Below are 17,979 nucleotides of genomic sequence, written 5' to 3'. Positions count from 1 at the left end.
CAGTCTTGTTCTGTCTTAATGTAGGTTACTGACAATACTCTCTAAAGAGTTTTAAGGAAATTCAAACACGGCAAAGTAGTGCTTAAAAATAAAACACCACCGTGTTTTACCTGAAGGGTTAGCACACTGTACGCCAACAGCTCTAAATCATGTGCCACTGTAGGTATTTTCTCCTCTAGTCCTTGTAATTTAGGGACAGTTTAGACCAGGGGTCAGCAAATGTTTTCTATAAAGGGCCGGGTAGTAAGTGTTTTAAATTTCAGGGCCATATATCAACACAAGCCTCTGTCTCATATTCTTCTTAGTTGTTTTTGTTTTTACAATCCTTTAAAAATGTAAAAACTATTCTTAGCTTGTAGGCTGTACAAAAACAGGCAAAAGGATTTGGCCCACAGGCCAGTTTGCCAACCCCTGATTTAGATATAAACCTATACACAAAGGCTAGGATATACTTCTGGAGACCCATTCTCTCTGTAATTCCAAGTAATTCATAAGGAAAATGCACTCCTCCCTTCCTCCATAAATCACATGTCTCCTGGCCCTTTCAAAAACACAAAGCTCACCTCTCAAAATTATGATACATCTCTACCTACTTACTTCATCTAATCACTTCTAATTCCCCATTTATCACAGCTGGGTCTAGCGATATGCCCAGTACTGAGTTTTCACTATTATTAACACTTGATTAACACCCACAGCTGAGAGCACATGAACTAAGGACTTGCAGGACTCACAATGACTGAGAAGAAAGGAATTCAACTTTTAAAAAATATTTAAACACAAAATACTGCTTTGTTTGTTATAACAAACTACACTTGGTAAATAAAACAGAGTGGGGCAGGGGTGTGGGAGGCAGTCCTTTTGTGACATTTTATCACAACAGAAAGATCCACAAGGAAGAATTCTGGAATTATTCATGTAGGCGTTAAAAAACATCCTCCAATTCTACAAATTGTTATTAAGTAGGTACACCTAATAATTATTAATAAAATGTCTTGTATACTATAGCAGACTACATCTTAATTTCTTAAGTCTCTTAGCATTTGTAGAGGATGCAGCTCTATAAATTGTAGATAACAGCATTGTGATCTTAAAAGTCCAGATACAAATTACCTTGTTAAGACAAGAAATGATATGACTGAGGTCAATCCAAGGAGCGCCCGCTTCTGTCACCTGATGAAAAAGATGATCCCTAAAGAGTTTCAACAGATAACGGTCTCCAGTCTCCGACCAGGTAGGATCCTTCTGAAACCTGGGGGAAGGTAATATTTTACCTCAATAACTCATGCTGTATACCACAGGGCTATATGTTTATACTTCAGACTCAAAACTAGTTTAATTTTATTGTTTTCTACAATAAATCAGAAAGTAGGGTTTGTGTGTAGTTTTTTTTTTTAATCAAATTTTATGTCCAGATTGCCCATAGATTTTTTAAAACTAATCTCACTGAACATGAAAGTATATGAATACCACTTCCCACTTCTCAAGGCAATCACCCCCCTTACACACTCCTATTTTATAATCACTTCCTTGTTTAGGTCCCTACCATTAGATAAAATGGGGAAGAAAGCAAATGTCTTCAGATATCTTTAGAAACAGGTTGAAAGAGACTATCCTTTTCCTCCTCCACCCTTAGGTCATAGGGTAGAGACAGATGGTCAGATAGGTGTTCCGCTTTACTGGGAGCATAAAACAGGGAAATGTTTACGAAGCAAAAAGGGGGTAGATTCTGGTTTCCTACCATCATGTGATGATGTGAAAGTGAGCTGCTAAGAACTGGAAAACTGACCAGATGATCACTGTTAAGTTTTCAGTGACCCATGGAACTTACAGGCTAGTGGGGAAAACAGACATTCAAATAGTAATTGCTTATTTAGAGAATGCTATTAAGAAGAAGGGATATGGTATAGAACAGAAACATGAATTCACCGAGGAAAGCAAGGAAGGCTTTCTAGGGAAGGAAGAGTGCCCCTTAGTCAGAAGTACCAGGATTTGCAAAGGACAGAGCAAGGAGCACTTACACTTAAGAAAGGTCAGTGTAGCTGGATGGGGTTGGGGGAGAAAAGAGAAGAGAAGAGAGAGAGCAGAACTGGAGGGGTGCAGAATAAGGACAAGGAGGGGTAAGAGAAAAGACAGGCAAGGACAGCACTAGAGGCGAGGAGGACACCTAAAGGAAAAAAAGCACATCTGAAGCAAGGGAGAGGTCAGACCATGCAGCCTTAGATCACATTTAAAAATTAGATCTGCATTCTGAGAACAAGGAGGGGGAAGCCCACCACAGTCATGTATCTGGGTTCATACTACAAACGGAAGGGGGAAGATTCTTTTCTGGAGAAGCTGACCTACCCAAGGGAAATACTGACATTTGGAAGTCTACCAACAACAAACAAAAACCATACATAACAACATCTCGCTGCTTGATCACACATTCTATTATATAATCTCTGCCTCCACAAGGAGCTTCCCACTAGCTTTTAAGGACGTCATTTTTAATATGAATGAACAGCCAATGATCAGAAATCCTCTGCAGAATGAAACAAAACAAAGCAAACTGTTGCTTCCTATGAGATATTGCAGGGAACAGAATAAAAGTTAAATAAATTAAAAAAAAAAAAAACCCCACTCACTAAAAATCTATAATTGACAGTCTCAGAGAAAAGGAATTAAATGCTATAAGACAAACACTTAGAAAGCAGAAAGTTGTTGAAAATTTAAAATATGATAGCAGAAATTCAAGAATTCAAAGGATTAGGAAAAAAACCTTTAATTTTAGACAAAATTAAGTTGAGATTATTGCCTAGAAAGTAAAACAAAAAGATACACTATAGAAAATAGAAGAGAATATTAGAAAATCAATTGCAAAGGCCTAACAGCTAAGCAATGGGAGTTCCAGAAAGAGAGAAGTTTTCAAAGAAACAATAAGATAACTTCCGAGAACTAAAAGACATAAATTCCCAAGATTAAAATGCCCACCTGTTGATTCACCAGAATGAATCAAAAACCCACACACACCCCAGCACATCGTTGTGAATTTCTGCACATCAGTGATTTAAAAAAAAAAAAAAAAAAAATCCTAAAAGCAAGGGGAATGGAGAAGGATTTGGAAAGAAAATGGCTTTGAGTCTGTCTGGAAGTTAAAAGACAATGGAGCGACGCTTCAAATTCTGAAAGAAAACTATCATTACTATTACTTAACTATGTACCAGAGGTACTAGCTAACACAATCACTCAAGAGAAATCAAAAGTATAGAAATTAGAAAGGAGGAAATATACTATCATTATGTGAAGACACAACTATATGCCTGGGAAACCCAAAAGAATTTAGTGAAAAACTATCCAAACACTAATGTACCAAGGTTCAAAATTTATAGAAATCAATCATTTTCACATACAATGATAACAAGGAGTCTAAGAAGACAGAATGGGGGGAAATTCCCATTTATAATAGCAACAAGAAAAAATACCTAAGAACAAACTTAGTGTGCTATAACTATATGAAGAACAATGTAAACACTGAAGAACACTAGAGCAGACATCAGCAATACAACGACATGTCATTATCTTGGTTAAGATAACTCCACATCTAAAAACACAAGTGCTCCTTAAGTTTACTAATAAACTTAATAAAAATACCATCAGGTTTTTAAATTTTTTTTTTTAACTAAACAAGCTGATCCTAGAATTTATACAGAAAATTTAAGTTTTAGGAAAACAACAAAAAACAATAAAATGGAGATAAGAAAGAGCTAACACTACTAGATTTTAAAATGTCAATCATCATGACAGTGTGAAAGAGGTGCTGCCTTAATAAACCAGTGGAAAAAGCTAGACTAGTCCGTAAACAGCTTCTGGACCACTGGGTAGTCGTCTGGAGGTGGGGGGTGGGGTGGGGGGAGTTGGATTCGTACCTTACATCCTATATAAGTTCAGAATATATAAAAAAACTTGAACAGGAAAAAATTGAAACCTTAAGTATTCTAGAAGGAACTATAAGATTATCCCTTCACAATCTTAGAGTAGAAATGCCTTCTAACTTTCTTACTATGACTCAAAATCCAAAAGTACAGAAGAAGTTTGATCAATTAGACTACCATAAAAATGTCTACATGTGAAAAAATTAAGCAGAGTCAAAAGAAAAATGACAAACTTCAAAGAAAATGATCACAAAGGGTAAATCTCTCTGGCTCCTGTACATCAAGAAGACAGATAGACAATCCAACTGAAAATAAAAATGGGCAAAGGATCTGGAGAGACAGAAAAGGAAATATAAATGAATCAAAAAGATAGGCAACATGCTCATTATGAGTAAATACCAAAAACACCTGCACTGAGATTCAATTTCTCATCTATCAGGTTGTCAAAAATCGAAATTTTGAAAGAAGTGTTGCTGGTGAAAGACTCTCATGCACTGTGCCTGGTAAACCCGTCTAAGAGCCATCATTACAGTCACAAATTACAACGGGTGCTGACCTAACGATCACAGTCGAACCCGTATTCGTGCACACGCTAAATTAAGTATGAGTAAGTCAGTCCCTGCAGAATTGCTTATACTAGGCAAAAGGCTGAAAACAACTCAAATGCCCATCAATAAGGAACTGGAGAAATAAATTACAGTGTATCTACAGGACGGACTATTACATGGCCATAAATTATGAGGAAGCATAGCACAGTGGTTAAGAGCATGGACTCTGGAACCACCATTCTGTCTGGATTCGAATCCCGACTCATATGTGACCTTAAACAAAGTTTTTAACCTCTCTATGCCTCAACTTCTCTGTTAAAAGGGAATACTAACAGTACCCAGCACCACAGGGCTGTTACGAGGATTAAGTTAGGTCATATTTGTTAACTATTGAGAATAGTGTCGAGCATACACTAAACACATCTAAAGAGAAAGATTTCCAAAATATATTGTTATGAGAAAAAAGCAACAAACAGAACACTGAACATGGTTTACAATTTGTAGGTATTTAGAAGTCGGGGGAGAGGGGTGATAAGAATATACAGTTGTAACTCGGGAAATATGTGCAGGAGACTAATAAAAGACTGGTGGGAGGAACTGGGGAGACTGGGGGTGTCAGGTACGAAAGAGAGATTTTTTTATTTTTCACTGCAAACCCTTTTCTGCTTTTTAAGAAATTGGTTCATATAAAATCTATTCAAAAGATTTAATTAATAAAAAGAATTTTCTGAGGACAATCTGGAATTATATGCCCAATCATACTATCAATAAAGTATGAAAGTAGAATAAAGATATTTTCAGACTTTCAAAGACTCAAAAAACTCACCTTCCTCAGGAAGCTACTGAAGGCTGTGCTTCATTAAATCAAAAGAATAAACCAAGGAAAAAGGCAAGAAACAGGGCAAGCAACACAAAGGGAGAGACAATGAGAACAGCGCAGGGAAGGTCAGGTTCTAAGGCGAGAGTGTGAGCGGGCTTAAAGCGCAAGGAGCCCAGAGAGGAACAAAGGGCAGAGGCTCCAGGTGCAATTTCTCTAAGGGGGGAGGAAAAAAAGGGAACTGATAGGTTACCTATTTTTGACCATATGGAAAGGTATTTTAGAACTCTGGCAGAGAGTCTGGAATGAACTGGTGGTAAATATTTTTTCACTTGTTTAGTTTTCTATATAAGACAATAATTAACATCAGGAAAACAAAAATCTAAAAACAAAATACGAAAGAAAGGAAATACAGTCATGATTTACTATGCGAGGCAGCTACGAACGATATTTACCTTGTTTTAACAATGCCAACACTGAATAAAGATTTATCTCAAAATTCATGGGTTAAGCGGTACAATGTGTGTGTACTTAGTTAAGGGAAGGGGGTATGAGAGTGAGGGCCTCATCTTCCACAGAACAAAGTCATTAGCTGAGTTACAAACTGAAGAAAAATTTAAACACTGAAGGAAAAATCAAGGAACAGCACTCTAAGCATATACTTTTTTAAATAAAAGAGATAAATGCCAGAAGGAAGCAGCTGAAAGTCTTCTTTAAACGGTTCAACATATAGTCATGTTCTCTTCATTTAGAAAAATCATCAGGGAAAATGCTAATTGAATCTTTTAACTTTGAAGAAAGCTAAGTGAACTTAAATTTTGTGGTCAAAACATTCTCCCAAGCAATGATATTTATCTGTCACCTATCTCTATTAACAGAGGTAACAATCCTGAAATGCAACTTATACTACAGTCACAACAGCTGCACTACTGTTCTACCTGTCTTTGACAGGTATAATGCACAAACATCAAGCTGGCTTCTTTCTTGAACATATGGTTAACTTACAAACAAGGCAGAACTAAACAACAAATAATGTAAGATGGTGATGCCTTTCCAATGTCACTGATACGACAGCTATAAATAATGCACTTTAGCAGAAGAACAGCTAGAAACATCTGAAGTATCTAATCTGACCAAGGTAACCTGAACTGAACAGGCTTCAGAAAGGAGACAGGGAAGAGGCAGTACTGACAGGCAGAAAATGCACCCTCGTACGCAAACCACAACAGAGATTTCTAACACAGTGTATTTTCTGTTCACATGTGTGTGTGTGAAATCCCTAAGGACAACCACAACGTATGCTGTGGTTAAAAAACCACACCCTAATGGCTAACAATAGGCTTAAGGTCACTTTACATGAGAATTTTTCTTTTTCCAAACAAAACCAGTAAGAATAAGGTATACTCATTCTTGTTACGCAAAATAGTGCCCTTGATGGAAAACACATTGTAAAATACTGTAAATCCTTACTCCGGCCTCTCATTGATTGTTCCCAATTTTGCTAGAAGCCTAAACAGTCTTCCATTTTGAACCTCCTATAAAACATTTTAAAAAGAGAGAGAATATTAATGTTCCAGCTAACTGAATATAAAAGCAAAAGTTTACAAAACTGGTATCCTGTACCAATATTACCTTTAAACAATAAATCTTAATATCCCCACCTTCTGGTTATACTTTTGAATACAACATGTCCATTTCATTCAATAGTAATACTCAAGAAGATTATGCAGCTGTCCATTTTTTTCTTTTTTAAAAATTTTATTGGATTATAATTGATCTGCAATGCTGTGATAGTTTCAGGTGCACAGCAAAGTGATTCAGTTATACATACACATATATTCATTCTTTTTCAGATTCTTTTCTCATATAGGTTATCACAGAATATGGAGTAGAGTTCCCTGTGCTATACAGTAGGTCCCTGTTGGTTATCTATCTTATATATATATAGTAGTGTGTGTATGGTAATCACAAGCTTGTGATTTATTCCTTGCCCCCTACAGCTGTCCATTTTTAAGAATTATTAAAGTAATTCACATTAAAAAAAAAAATCAAGATTGTGTCTCATGACTGTAGCAAAGCCACAAACAAAAAAGAACAAAACAAATGCCCAGAGGACCCAAGAAATCAAAATATGGAACACTAAGTTTGGACAAAAATATCTACAAACAATCTTAGCCAGCTGTGTACTATATTCAGCACAGTAATTACTCTGTTTTACATCTATTGATACACACAGATGCAGGTGTGTACACACTCCTTTAACTACACACTTTACCTTTGCAAGGTCTTCCTCTATGACATCATTTCTCATTTGAGCAGCATCCAATTGAGTATAAAATCGAGCACCAATCATGGGCATGATGTCATTTACACTTCGCATCCTGTTTTGGTCAGTCAACAAATATCTAACCAAAATAGAGAAGGATCACTTGAATGCCAACCACGTAATTCACAAAACAACACAACCCCCAAGCACACGGGCACTGCTGCCGCCAGCATGTTAGTGTGCACAACTTCGGAAAAAATTTTTTCATGCAAGTCGAGTTCATTTTTAAAGCTTAGTAATTATATTTCTTTTCTCTGGAAAACTTTAAGAGCCAATGGAAAAAACTGTAAAAATGTCTCTTTCTCTAAATGTTTTACTATTATGAAAATGAGAAAGGAAAGCTGGGTAGAGTTAGACTTACCATATTTCCATTCTCAAACCCTTCTTTACAACAGTGGGAGATGAAAAGATTGTTACAAACTTTTTTGGAGGGGTGAAATGGGGGTGATTGTAGGTGGGGAAATTTTTCCATTGCTCTTCAAAAATAGTTTTTGAAACTAAAACTAGGTCTTCCATTTTGATAAGTCAAACAAGCCTCAGCTTTTTAGGAAGCTGTCTCCTGCTCTGTGACCTCATTTACCACCTGTCATGGTATATTTATTTCTGAGAAATCTTCATGCACTAACACACATCAGAAAAGACCAAATCAATTTCTTCTATCATTATAACTAAGGCAGAAAAAGATTACACGTTTCAAAAGGCCACCTGTCAGAATACAATGATTATCAATCATCTATTATTATTTATTCTGATAGGTAAGCCATGTCCTAACCACTCTCATCAAAGCAGCCTCCTCATCTTTCACTCTCTGCTTATAATTCGACCTTATTTTCTCCATAGGACTTATCACTATCTGCAAACATCTTACTTGTTTATATGTTTATTAAGTTTTCCCCGTTATAATGGGTGGAAGCTCCAGAAGACGGGAAATTTTGTTTATCTTATTCAGAAGTGTCTTCAGCATCTGACATATAGTAGGCATTCTTTTGTTGAATAAAGGAACAGTTATAAACTCATGTGGATAATCTATGCCTTAGCTATTCATCTGTAATTACTGACATATTTGTATCTAACTACTCATACTTAAAGTTATTTATAAGCTATGTGACTTTTGGCAAGTTACTTTACATCTTCAAGCCTCAGTTTTGACATCTCTAAAATGGAGCTAATAATGGTACCTAATTTATAGGGTTATTGGGAGAATTAGGTGAATTAATTCATATCAATCAGTTCAAAAGTGCATGATACATAGTTTACTACTCTGTATATTTTAGTTATTGGTTAGTATGAAAGTATGACCTTTTTGTTTATTCATTTTTTATTAAGGAACATTTCATAACATTTGTAGAAGGAAAGAGAATTATATGATGAATCCTCATGTACCCATTACCCAGTTTCAATAATTATTAACTTATGGCCAATTTATTATATTTATATCCTTTGCGCTCACTTTTTTAAAAAAGGAAAATTATAACTTGAGATTATTTAAGACATCCTAGGTGTTGTAAGCTACAGCTAGAAATCACTGCTGTGCTAATATATGAAACAAATATTTTTATTTAAAAGAGAAATCAACTTATTTGATTATTAAAAGGAACCAGGTAACCACTGGCTTCCAGTGCTCTGTCACCAGCAGGACACTTATGCCAGTGTAACACAGCACAGGCGGGCAGCCCCATCCTCCATCCCTCAATTCCATACCACAGGGCTAGTCCAGAAAGAAACTGGATCGTCCAGGGTTACACAGAAAGATGAGAAGGAACAGCTGGAAGCTAAAAGAGACTGAAAAGGATCAATAAGCTCGAATTGCTTCTAGAACATCATAGAAAAAAATTTCAAAAGAGACTTCCTAGCATCTGTTCTCTTGAATAACTTATAATAAGGGTTATGGTTGTCCATCCCCTGGAATCCCCAATGTTAGACACATCTTAGACTGTTGTGACTGCAGTCCACAGTGGGCTTCTCTTAAGCCAAAATCATTTCAGACCTATGCTCAAGGATTCCCTGAGCATATGAAGTACGAAGACACAGGAGGAGAAAGAAGCACAGGGACCCTTACACATGTGCTTTCTGGAACAGGTGTTTGGGCCACACAGCACATGACCGGGCTGCAGGTGAGGTTATTTATGACAGCTTTTACAAAGATACTGATCTCTCTGGAGAGCAGCACTGTCTAACAGGACTTTCTGAGATGATGCAAATGTTCTATGTCCACGCTGTCCAGTATATTAGCCAGAAGCTACACGCGGCTTCTGAGCTCTTGAAATGTGGCTGGTGCAACTGAGGAACTGAATTTTAAATTTCATTTAATTTTAATTCATTTAAACTTAAAAGGTCGTATGTAGCTCACAGATACCAATGCAGCTTTAGAGGGTCTAGCCTTTCGCCAAATGTTTAAAACATCAATAACTAATTTAAACACACTGGTTTATGAATTTACTCCAAGAAATACATACTTAGCAATAAAAACAAAGAAATTAAAAGTTGTTTAATTATGTTTTGCCTGGTTTTAAATAGTGGAAACTAAAATAAATAGAATCACTGTTAAAAGGCCCTCATGAAAAATCTGTCTTATCTCATATGATCATTATATTAAAACTTACAAAATCAGATTCTTCAGGTCAGAGGAGTAGTTGATTGTCACCAGTTCCATGGCTTTCTGTAAATTCTCTCGCTGAATTCCTGCCAAAGAGTTGCAAGCCAAAGCCAACACAACTTTTCCTAATGATATCAGATCTGCTTGCTGACATGAAAGAATAAATATAACTTTTAATTTTTCTTTTATAGGTACAAACTTAATACACTGACACTACTGCCTGCATGGAAAAAGCATCTTTACAAAGAAGCTGAAGAACTCAGCACAAGGTTCCCAGGTACTGGCGCTTATCAGTCACCTGGGAGCTTATTAACAAGACCATTTCTGAGCCGCTCCACCCCAGATTCTCATTCAGGAGGTATGGGAACAGGCCCAACATTTTTAAAGCACCCAGGTAATTCTAATGAAGGTAGTTCTAGGGGGATACTTTAAGAAACATTACCTGAAGCAATTCACATGCCAACTACAGAACTGCTGCTTTAAATTTTTTTTCTAAATTTTTATATTTAAATAGAGCTGATATTCTTACTATTACAAGAAATCTGAGGTTGGTTACCATATAGTTAGTTGCTTTACAGTGATCATTACAATTCACAATAGGCACTTTTCTCATTTTCCATGATGCACAAGATATAGTGAGAGTTCATTTGAAGAAAAGTAATTCCCTTATTCCAAACACAGCAGCAGCATTACCTGATTTCAGAGTACGTTCCCTAGACACTGACAATGTTGCAAACCCCCATGACATTCCATCTGCCGTTGTTAATAGACCGTTTTTATACTATAAAAGATCTTTGAGCTCTGTAACCACCTGATTTCCTACCCTTTTTTTGTTTGTTTTTTTAAAGATTTCCCACTCTGAGGCTTTCCTTCAAAAAGAATTTTTAAAAGACAGCTGGCTGAATTGAGGTAAGCTCTCTACCACCTATTAAAACGCCGGGAAACAGAACGGTCACCCCAGGTGGCCCTGCTTGGCAGGTGAACTATTAATGATCACATGCCTAGGAGACAATGGAGTAGTTCAGAGTTCAATGAAATCATCTGAAGTCATTTTTACAGAAAACTTACATAAATCTTCACAATCTGAGATCTCATCTTAATTATTGGATACATGTTTATTTATGGAATATTGGTTTAGTATAGGAGTTTTCAAACCTAGTTTTACATTAAAATTCACCTGAGAAGCTCAAAAAACAAACAAAAAATCACCCAGTGGCTATCCATTCATCCTCTTCTGGTGTTATTAGTCTGGGGCAAGATCTACGTATTGGTATTTTTCAAACCTTCATAAGAGATTCAGATATGCAGCCAGGGTTGAGAACCACTTGTTTCGTGGAAGTTTATAAATGGTGTATTTGCAAAATCAGGTGAGTATTTCAAGGCAATCACTAATGGAACTTTAGGACTATATAGCTATCCTTAATAACATTCTACCCAAATAGTAAAGAATAAAAGGAAAACAAACGCCATTATTAAGATAACATTAAAAAGTTCAAATTTAAAAATTTATCCAAATCTAGCACGTATGAATCTGACACTCTGAGCCTAAGATCCTATAATCAGCGGAAAAACTGATTAGAGAAACAACTTTGAATCTATCAGGAAAAGAGATGCCAAGGATTCATGCCAGAGAAACTTTGAAACTTCATTAGTGGCAGAGTTAGGGGCCCAGGCTGGTGGGGGGGGGAAGGTGACAAGGGGAGGGGCGCGAATACTGTGGCGTCGTTTCTGTTCTCCGGATGGCTCTGCCATGACTGAATTCAGGAAGGGTTCCTCACAGTCATTTTCAAGATCAAGGAAAACATTCACAGTTATATTAATGAAATCCTAAAAATGCTGATTGAGAGAAATCAGTACTCGTAAAAGCTAACTGTAAATTTCTACAAGTGTTTCAATCCAATGTCATCAGCAAAGTTAAGCTTGTTACTGTTTATTAAGTATTTCAGCAGCATGTAGCAACACACAGCTTCCCAACCCTTAAACAGTAAAATCTTCAGTTTAGCTCCACCCTGAATTGATGCTGTAACTAAACCTCCCACCTAGAACATTCCGTTATTCCCTATTATGAGATAGGAAAACCAAAGTGCAAGACAGCTGAAGGACTGTTATGGGTTTAAAAAATAAGGCCATCTAATTCTGAGTGTAAACGCCACCTTTCTGAAGCTGACTCAAGGTGGGAATACCCACTTTTAGAAATAGAGTATACATGTCACATAATCCAGACTAAATTAGAACTGATCTTTTTAAATAAAAGAGGTTAATGAAGTCCTGCTTAATTAAGAGAGTTTAACATCGTAGTAAAAACTCAGTAAATCTCCTTTCCTTATTTCCCAGCTAAGTAATTTTCCATTGGTTATTTTGCTTCTTACCTCCATCTGGCTTTGCCCCCCATTTGTTGAATTCTGGAGGTTTTCCCCCCAACTCATTTTCAGTTTCTTCCTGATTCTTGACTTCTTGATTTTTCTCTGATTCTATCTATGGCTCTATTTATGTCCATTTTACTGAAAGTCAGTCTCTATTCACGTGTCTGAAACAGACTATGAAAAATAGACTACAAGAAACAATGCACTCCTTTCTCATGTAACCTCTTCTCTGTAAAATCACAATCCCCCGTTTGGGATACCTTTAATTCTCTCCTCTACCTTACTATAAGCTATATGGAAAATCTACACATATATACCCACTCCAAAAAAAAAAAAAAAAAAAGGAAAGAAAAGAAAACCTGATACAACTTTTACCGCTGAAAAATAAAGGGAGGGTGACAACTGGTTGAAAGTAGCCTAAGTTTATGAATGAAGGCAGTTCCTAACTTACCAATCAGTTGCCCCAAATCCTTACTTTAAAGTTATTTGTTTTGAAACTCTGGGATTATTTTTTCTTATGAAGAGTTGTTTTTCAAGGTAACTAACTACACAACCCATAATATAACTCCAATAACGGACATTTGCAAATAAAAAATGGAAAACAACACTGATGTGATACTCACAGAAAAACAAAATCAAACTAGTCTTATCTTATACGAGTAATTAAAAAGAAAAAGGAACTATTCAGAATAGAAAAGAATGAAGAGATACCGTGAGACTGCACGTAAAAAACAAAACTGGAAACATGGGGTTTCCAAATACTTGCAATAGAGGTTGATGGCACTGGTTCTAAATAATGTCTGATTTCTCTTTAAAAGTTTACTATTATTTTCCTGGATATATAAAGATCACTAGTATTTTAACAGTCAATAACCAGTCACTTTCAGGAGCACAAAGATTATGAAGAAAAATTTTCAGAGCCAATTAGTTAGGCACTAAGTGTAAGACAGAAGATAAGCAGGAAAACAGCTAAGAAACAACCAACCTAGATAAGAAAGAGGGAGCAAATTCCCTTCTGCAGAAGAAAGCTGCTAGGGCTGGGGGCTGGGGTTCGGGGGTAGCCAGGTTCTTCCATGGAGAGCCCACTAGATGGCGCTACCAACCAGAACAGCTTGGCTGCTGCTGGGGGTAGGTGGGCACCAGCAGAGGGGAAGAAGCTGTGAAAAGGCTGCATACAACTGAATGTGACGAGTGGCTCTAAGTCTGGGGACTGCACTGTCCACGGTCCAGTAGCAAAGGAAGAGGTTTATGCATGAATCAACTGTCATACTAAAAACTACCTGGACTCTACTTCTCCTTCTGGCCTTTCCTTTGGTTCTGAAATTTTGTCTCATAAAGTGAACTAAAATCTTTCAAAGATTTAAAGAAAAGAGAATGAAATGAGAAGGACAGTGGGAAGGTAAGGTATTCTCCTCCTTGTTTCTCCATGTAAACAAGAGATTCTGCCTTACATCAAACCTCTGTAAGTTAATAAATGTTCAGAAACAACAAAGATCTCTTACATGAAAGAAACTAACATTGTCTTAAAATGACAACTGCATACCCTCCAAAAAATATGAATACAAACTGAATGATACGAAATATTTACTTTAAATAGCTACATTACTTGCACAGGGTAATCAAAGCAAAAGCAACTACACTTAACGCTCCTTGCAGAGGTAGGTTCTTACTCTCCTACACATTGTGTAAATCAAGAAATAAAAACTAAATAGCTAAGAACAAAATGGGACCTAAGTCCACAATATTATGATGAAGTCAGACTATAACCAAATTCTAATAATGTACAAGAAGCGAGTGATAGGCTTTGGTTAAGCAAAAGAAAAAAATCATTTAGAAAACAGCAATACAAAAATTTTCCTTTGAAAATAAAAATTTTGGATTGATAGTGGGACAATTATTCTAAAAGTAAAAATAATAGGTGTGATTTTAACACACTAAAAAGTGAAAAAAAAGTAAAATGTCATTTAATATATTTCACTCAGCTGACTAATTAATGTTTTAATCTATGCTGAGGACAAATTTCCTTGTCAAATAAATGCATTTTCATTCAAACAGCTGGAGTCTCTGACACTGTCATTAATTCTGTATATTCCAACGTATAAAGGCTCTACACTAAACACAGCACAGTGATTAAGAAAATACACGTTCAAAGTTTGCATGGAGACCACCCCCAGCATAAACTGAAATCTAGACTTAAAACCCTGAAAAACTTTAAAATAAACAACATTTATCTTTAAAAAAAAAAAAATCAAGCCTTAAGTTATTAAGTATCCATGTTAATTCTTACTCACCTGGTATTGAGCCATTAATGCCAATGGATTATTATTCTGACTGTTATCAAATGTTAAAACATCAAAAACTCCAACACAATTTACTCGCAACCTTTAAAGACCAGAAAATTTAAAGAAAGTAATTAAAATGAGATTTTAAAAAAATTACATACTACTGGAAATTGAACATTTCTTATGATATTAGGAGGGATCTCAGAATCCTATCCAGTCTTACCTCCTGTCCTACCCCCCTATAACCTCTATCAAACACCATTTTAGAGATGACATCACAGACATCAAGTGATAGGCCTATGGTTATAAAAGTCAGGAATGGATAAAGCCAGGACTATAACACATCTTTTGACTACCAGGCCAGTGGTCTTTTCACCAAACCAAGTTGGTTCTTTATTAGTTATTCATGAAAAGAGAACTAGTTAGCTTCTTAACATGTACTAGGCACATTCAAAGCATTATATATGTAGTAATTCATTTGATCCTCTCAATTATCTTATGAGGCAGGTACCTTACAAATATGGAAAATGGAGATACTACCTGTCTCACAGACTGTTGAACACATATATGTTAATTAAGTAACTAACAGAGCCAGGATATGAACCCAGGTAACCTGGTACTAGACCTTGAGCTCTTTATGCTATGCTACCCAAGACAACTCTCAAAATTTCAGCAACTCAAATAAAACTCTAGTGATGTCAAGGTCTGTGTTACTTAACCCTTTATCACTGGTTCTCAAAGCATGAAACCCAATCAGCAGCAACAGCATCCTTCACCCAGGAACTCGGTTAGAAATGCAAATTCTAAGGCCCCGCCCCAGACTTCCTGAATGAGAACACTGGGGGTGGAGCCCAACAGCCTGTGCTAAGCCCTCCAGGATATTAGGACTCATGACAAAATTTGAGAACCACAGTTGTACACAGAAAAGTTGTACTGATATTGTTTGATATCCCCCCAACCTTAACCATACATACCTCCCAAACCCTCACAGGATCTTGGTTAATAACCAGGCATCTTATTAAGAATTCAACATTTTAAAAAAACTTACAAATGAACTCAAAGTCATGGCAGTTCTTCTGGATGGAATATATGAAAAGGTAGAATTAAAACAAATCATCATGCTATGTTTACTAAGCTGTCATAGGTTAGATGCTCAATAAAGAAGCCAAAACTCAAAATGCTAGTACCTTGTTTTGCCAGTTATCAGAATCTTTGTTGGGTCCATAACTCGACATGCCAAACCTGCTGTATGAATGGTACGCAATGCAGAACTCAGTTGGACAATATACGCCCAAATAAGAGATTCTGGCAATAATCCAGCATGCTGTCTGGGCAATGGTCCATCGTGTTGACCTATAAAAGCAAATTAAAAAATGGCATCTTCATTTAAATAATTAACTAAAAGACTAAAACATGCAAACTGAGAAGAATTTAAGAAACAAACCCAAATTTTCTTATTTATGATATTATACCTTTATACTGTTAGCAGCAGCAGAGCTCTCACTGAGCTTCTCTTTTCTGTAACCATTATAATTATTGCACAAAGATTATTTAATGTAAGAATTTATACTTAATTGTGAGCCAAATAAATGAGTTCAGATTAAAAACAGGAACTGCAGAGATTGTTTTTCTTAAAGTGTGGCTAGCCCTTGCCTACATCACCGTTCAGGTGTGTGGGAGCTGCACCGTTCAGGTGTGTGGGGCCTGAGGGAAACACAAGTCTCCGCCATCATTTACATTGAGTGTTTTCTTACTCTCCTTGTACTGATCAGCCTCCCCTGTTACCGCCAAGTCAGTCAGACGAAATGACACCCAATTCACAAAAAACATAACCGGAAAACACTGAATGTCACTTATGTGTAATGAAGAAACACAAAAATAACCTGGTCTACCATGAAAAGTAATCCTTTTGCTTCTGTCAACTCTTGTGAAGTGCTTCTTGATACTACTTTCTGGGTCACTGTTAAGCAGCAGAAAAGAAGCCGTATAAATTTAATCTAGATTTTGTAATTATTTCAGGGAATATGACTTTATAAATCCAAGTGTTCACATGGTTGTAAACAAACCTTTTCTGAATCAGTTATAAAAGCAACACAGTTAAATGGTTGACTGTGGAGATAATAAATAGCAAATAAGGAAGAGCAAATACAAAATTCAAAAACTGCTATGCCTCAATTTAGACAGAACTAAAGATAATACCATCTGGAAAACAGTGATAGATGACTCAAAAAGTAGCTCTAGTGATAAACGTCAAGAAAACATCAAAGACAACCACGAAGAGTTTAAATAAAACTATTTAATACGTGTGGTAATAAGGAAAAGAAATATTTATAGCAAATATTTATAGCTACATATTTATAGCAAATATTTGGTGCATACTGTGTGCCAGATTCTGTCTAGTTACTTTACCCACATTATGTCATTTTAAACCTCTTATCACAATCCCTATATGGTATGCTATTATTATTGCCACTTTCTTATTAGTATATTTATTACAATATGTGATTTTTTAGTTTGTTTTAAATTAACAAATTAAATAGTATAAGAAAGCATTATACTTCCATTTATGTCTCTATAAGTTTATACAAACACTGGCTCTTTATACCTTCTTTTTTTAATATTCATATTGGGAACACAGGATTGCCTTGTATTATATAAATTGCTGTAAATTAAAGTATATATGGTACATTTAGGGAAGTTACTACCATTCAAACAATACTTTTAAATACTAGAAAAAGAACTGATTCCTAGGAAAATGTAAACATAATATATCAAATAGTCAGACAACACCAAAAACAGAATTAAGATTAAAAAAAAAAAACTGGAAAGGAGTGCTATAAATCAGTGGTTCTCAACATGGGTCCGTGTTGCCCCCTCAGGGACATTTGGAGGTACCTAGAGATATTTTTGGTGTCACAACTGGAGGAGGGGCTGCTCCTGGCATCTAGTGGGTAGATGGCGGGGATGCAGCTGAACACCCAGCGATGCCCAGAACGGCCCCGCACAAATAATTATCCAGCCCCAAATGTCAGCAGTGCTGAGGCTGAGAAACCCAGCTGTAAATTAAAGCCAACAGTCACTTCACAGGTGTTATTACTAAAATAAACTTGAACAACTACAGCTATATTCATCT

The 17,979-nt window shown here is 36.2% G+C and overlaps 1 protein-coding gene across 10 annotated transcripts in view; it reads right to left on the bottom strand.

The window, feature by feature from the left end:
- The window catches only part of PAN3 (poly(A) specific ribonuclease subunit PAN3), a gene marked incomplete at its 5' end in the record, with an annotated part of 117,835 nt that overhangs the window by 4,939 nt on the left and 94,917 nt on the right, over positions 1–17,979 (bottom strand). For 6 of the 10 annotated variants that reach the window (XM_082365035.1, XM_082365037.1, XM_082365038.1 and 3 more), the window contains 6 exons: positions 1,114–1,252; positions 6,750–6,814; positions 7,555–7,684; positions 10,209–10,348; positions 14,856–14,946; positions 16,034–16,199. In XM_082365035.1, the coding sequence (XP_082221161.1) occupies positions 1,114–1,252; positions 6,750–6,814; positions 7,555–7,684; positions 10,209–10,348; positions 14,856–14,946; positions 16,034–16,199 (731 nt within the window). The other 4 variants (XR_014236817.1, XR_014236818.1, XM_082365042.1 and 1 more) reach the window with 4 other exon arrangements.

Source organism: Balaenoptera borealis (genome assembly GCF_965194805.1).
Source record: "Balaenoptera borealis genome assembly, chromosome: 18".
Classification (NCBI taxonomy): Eukaryota; Metazoa; Chordata; class Mammalia; order Artiodactyla; family Balaenopteridae; genus Balaenoptera; species Balaenoptera borealis.
The sequence above is the reverse complement of the archived record's forward strand: the minus strand, read 5'-3'. Positions and strand labels throughout refer to the sequence as shown.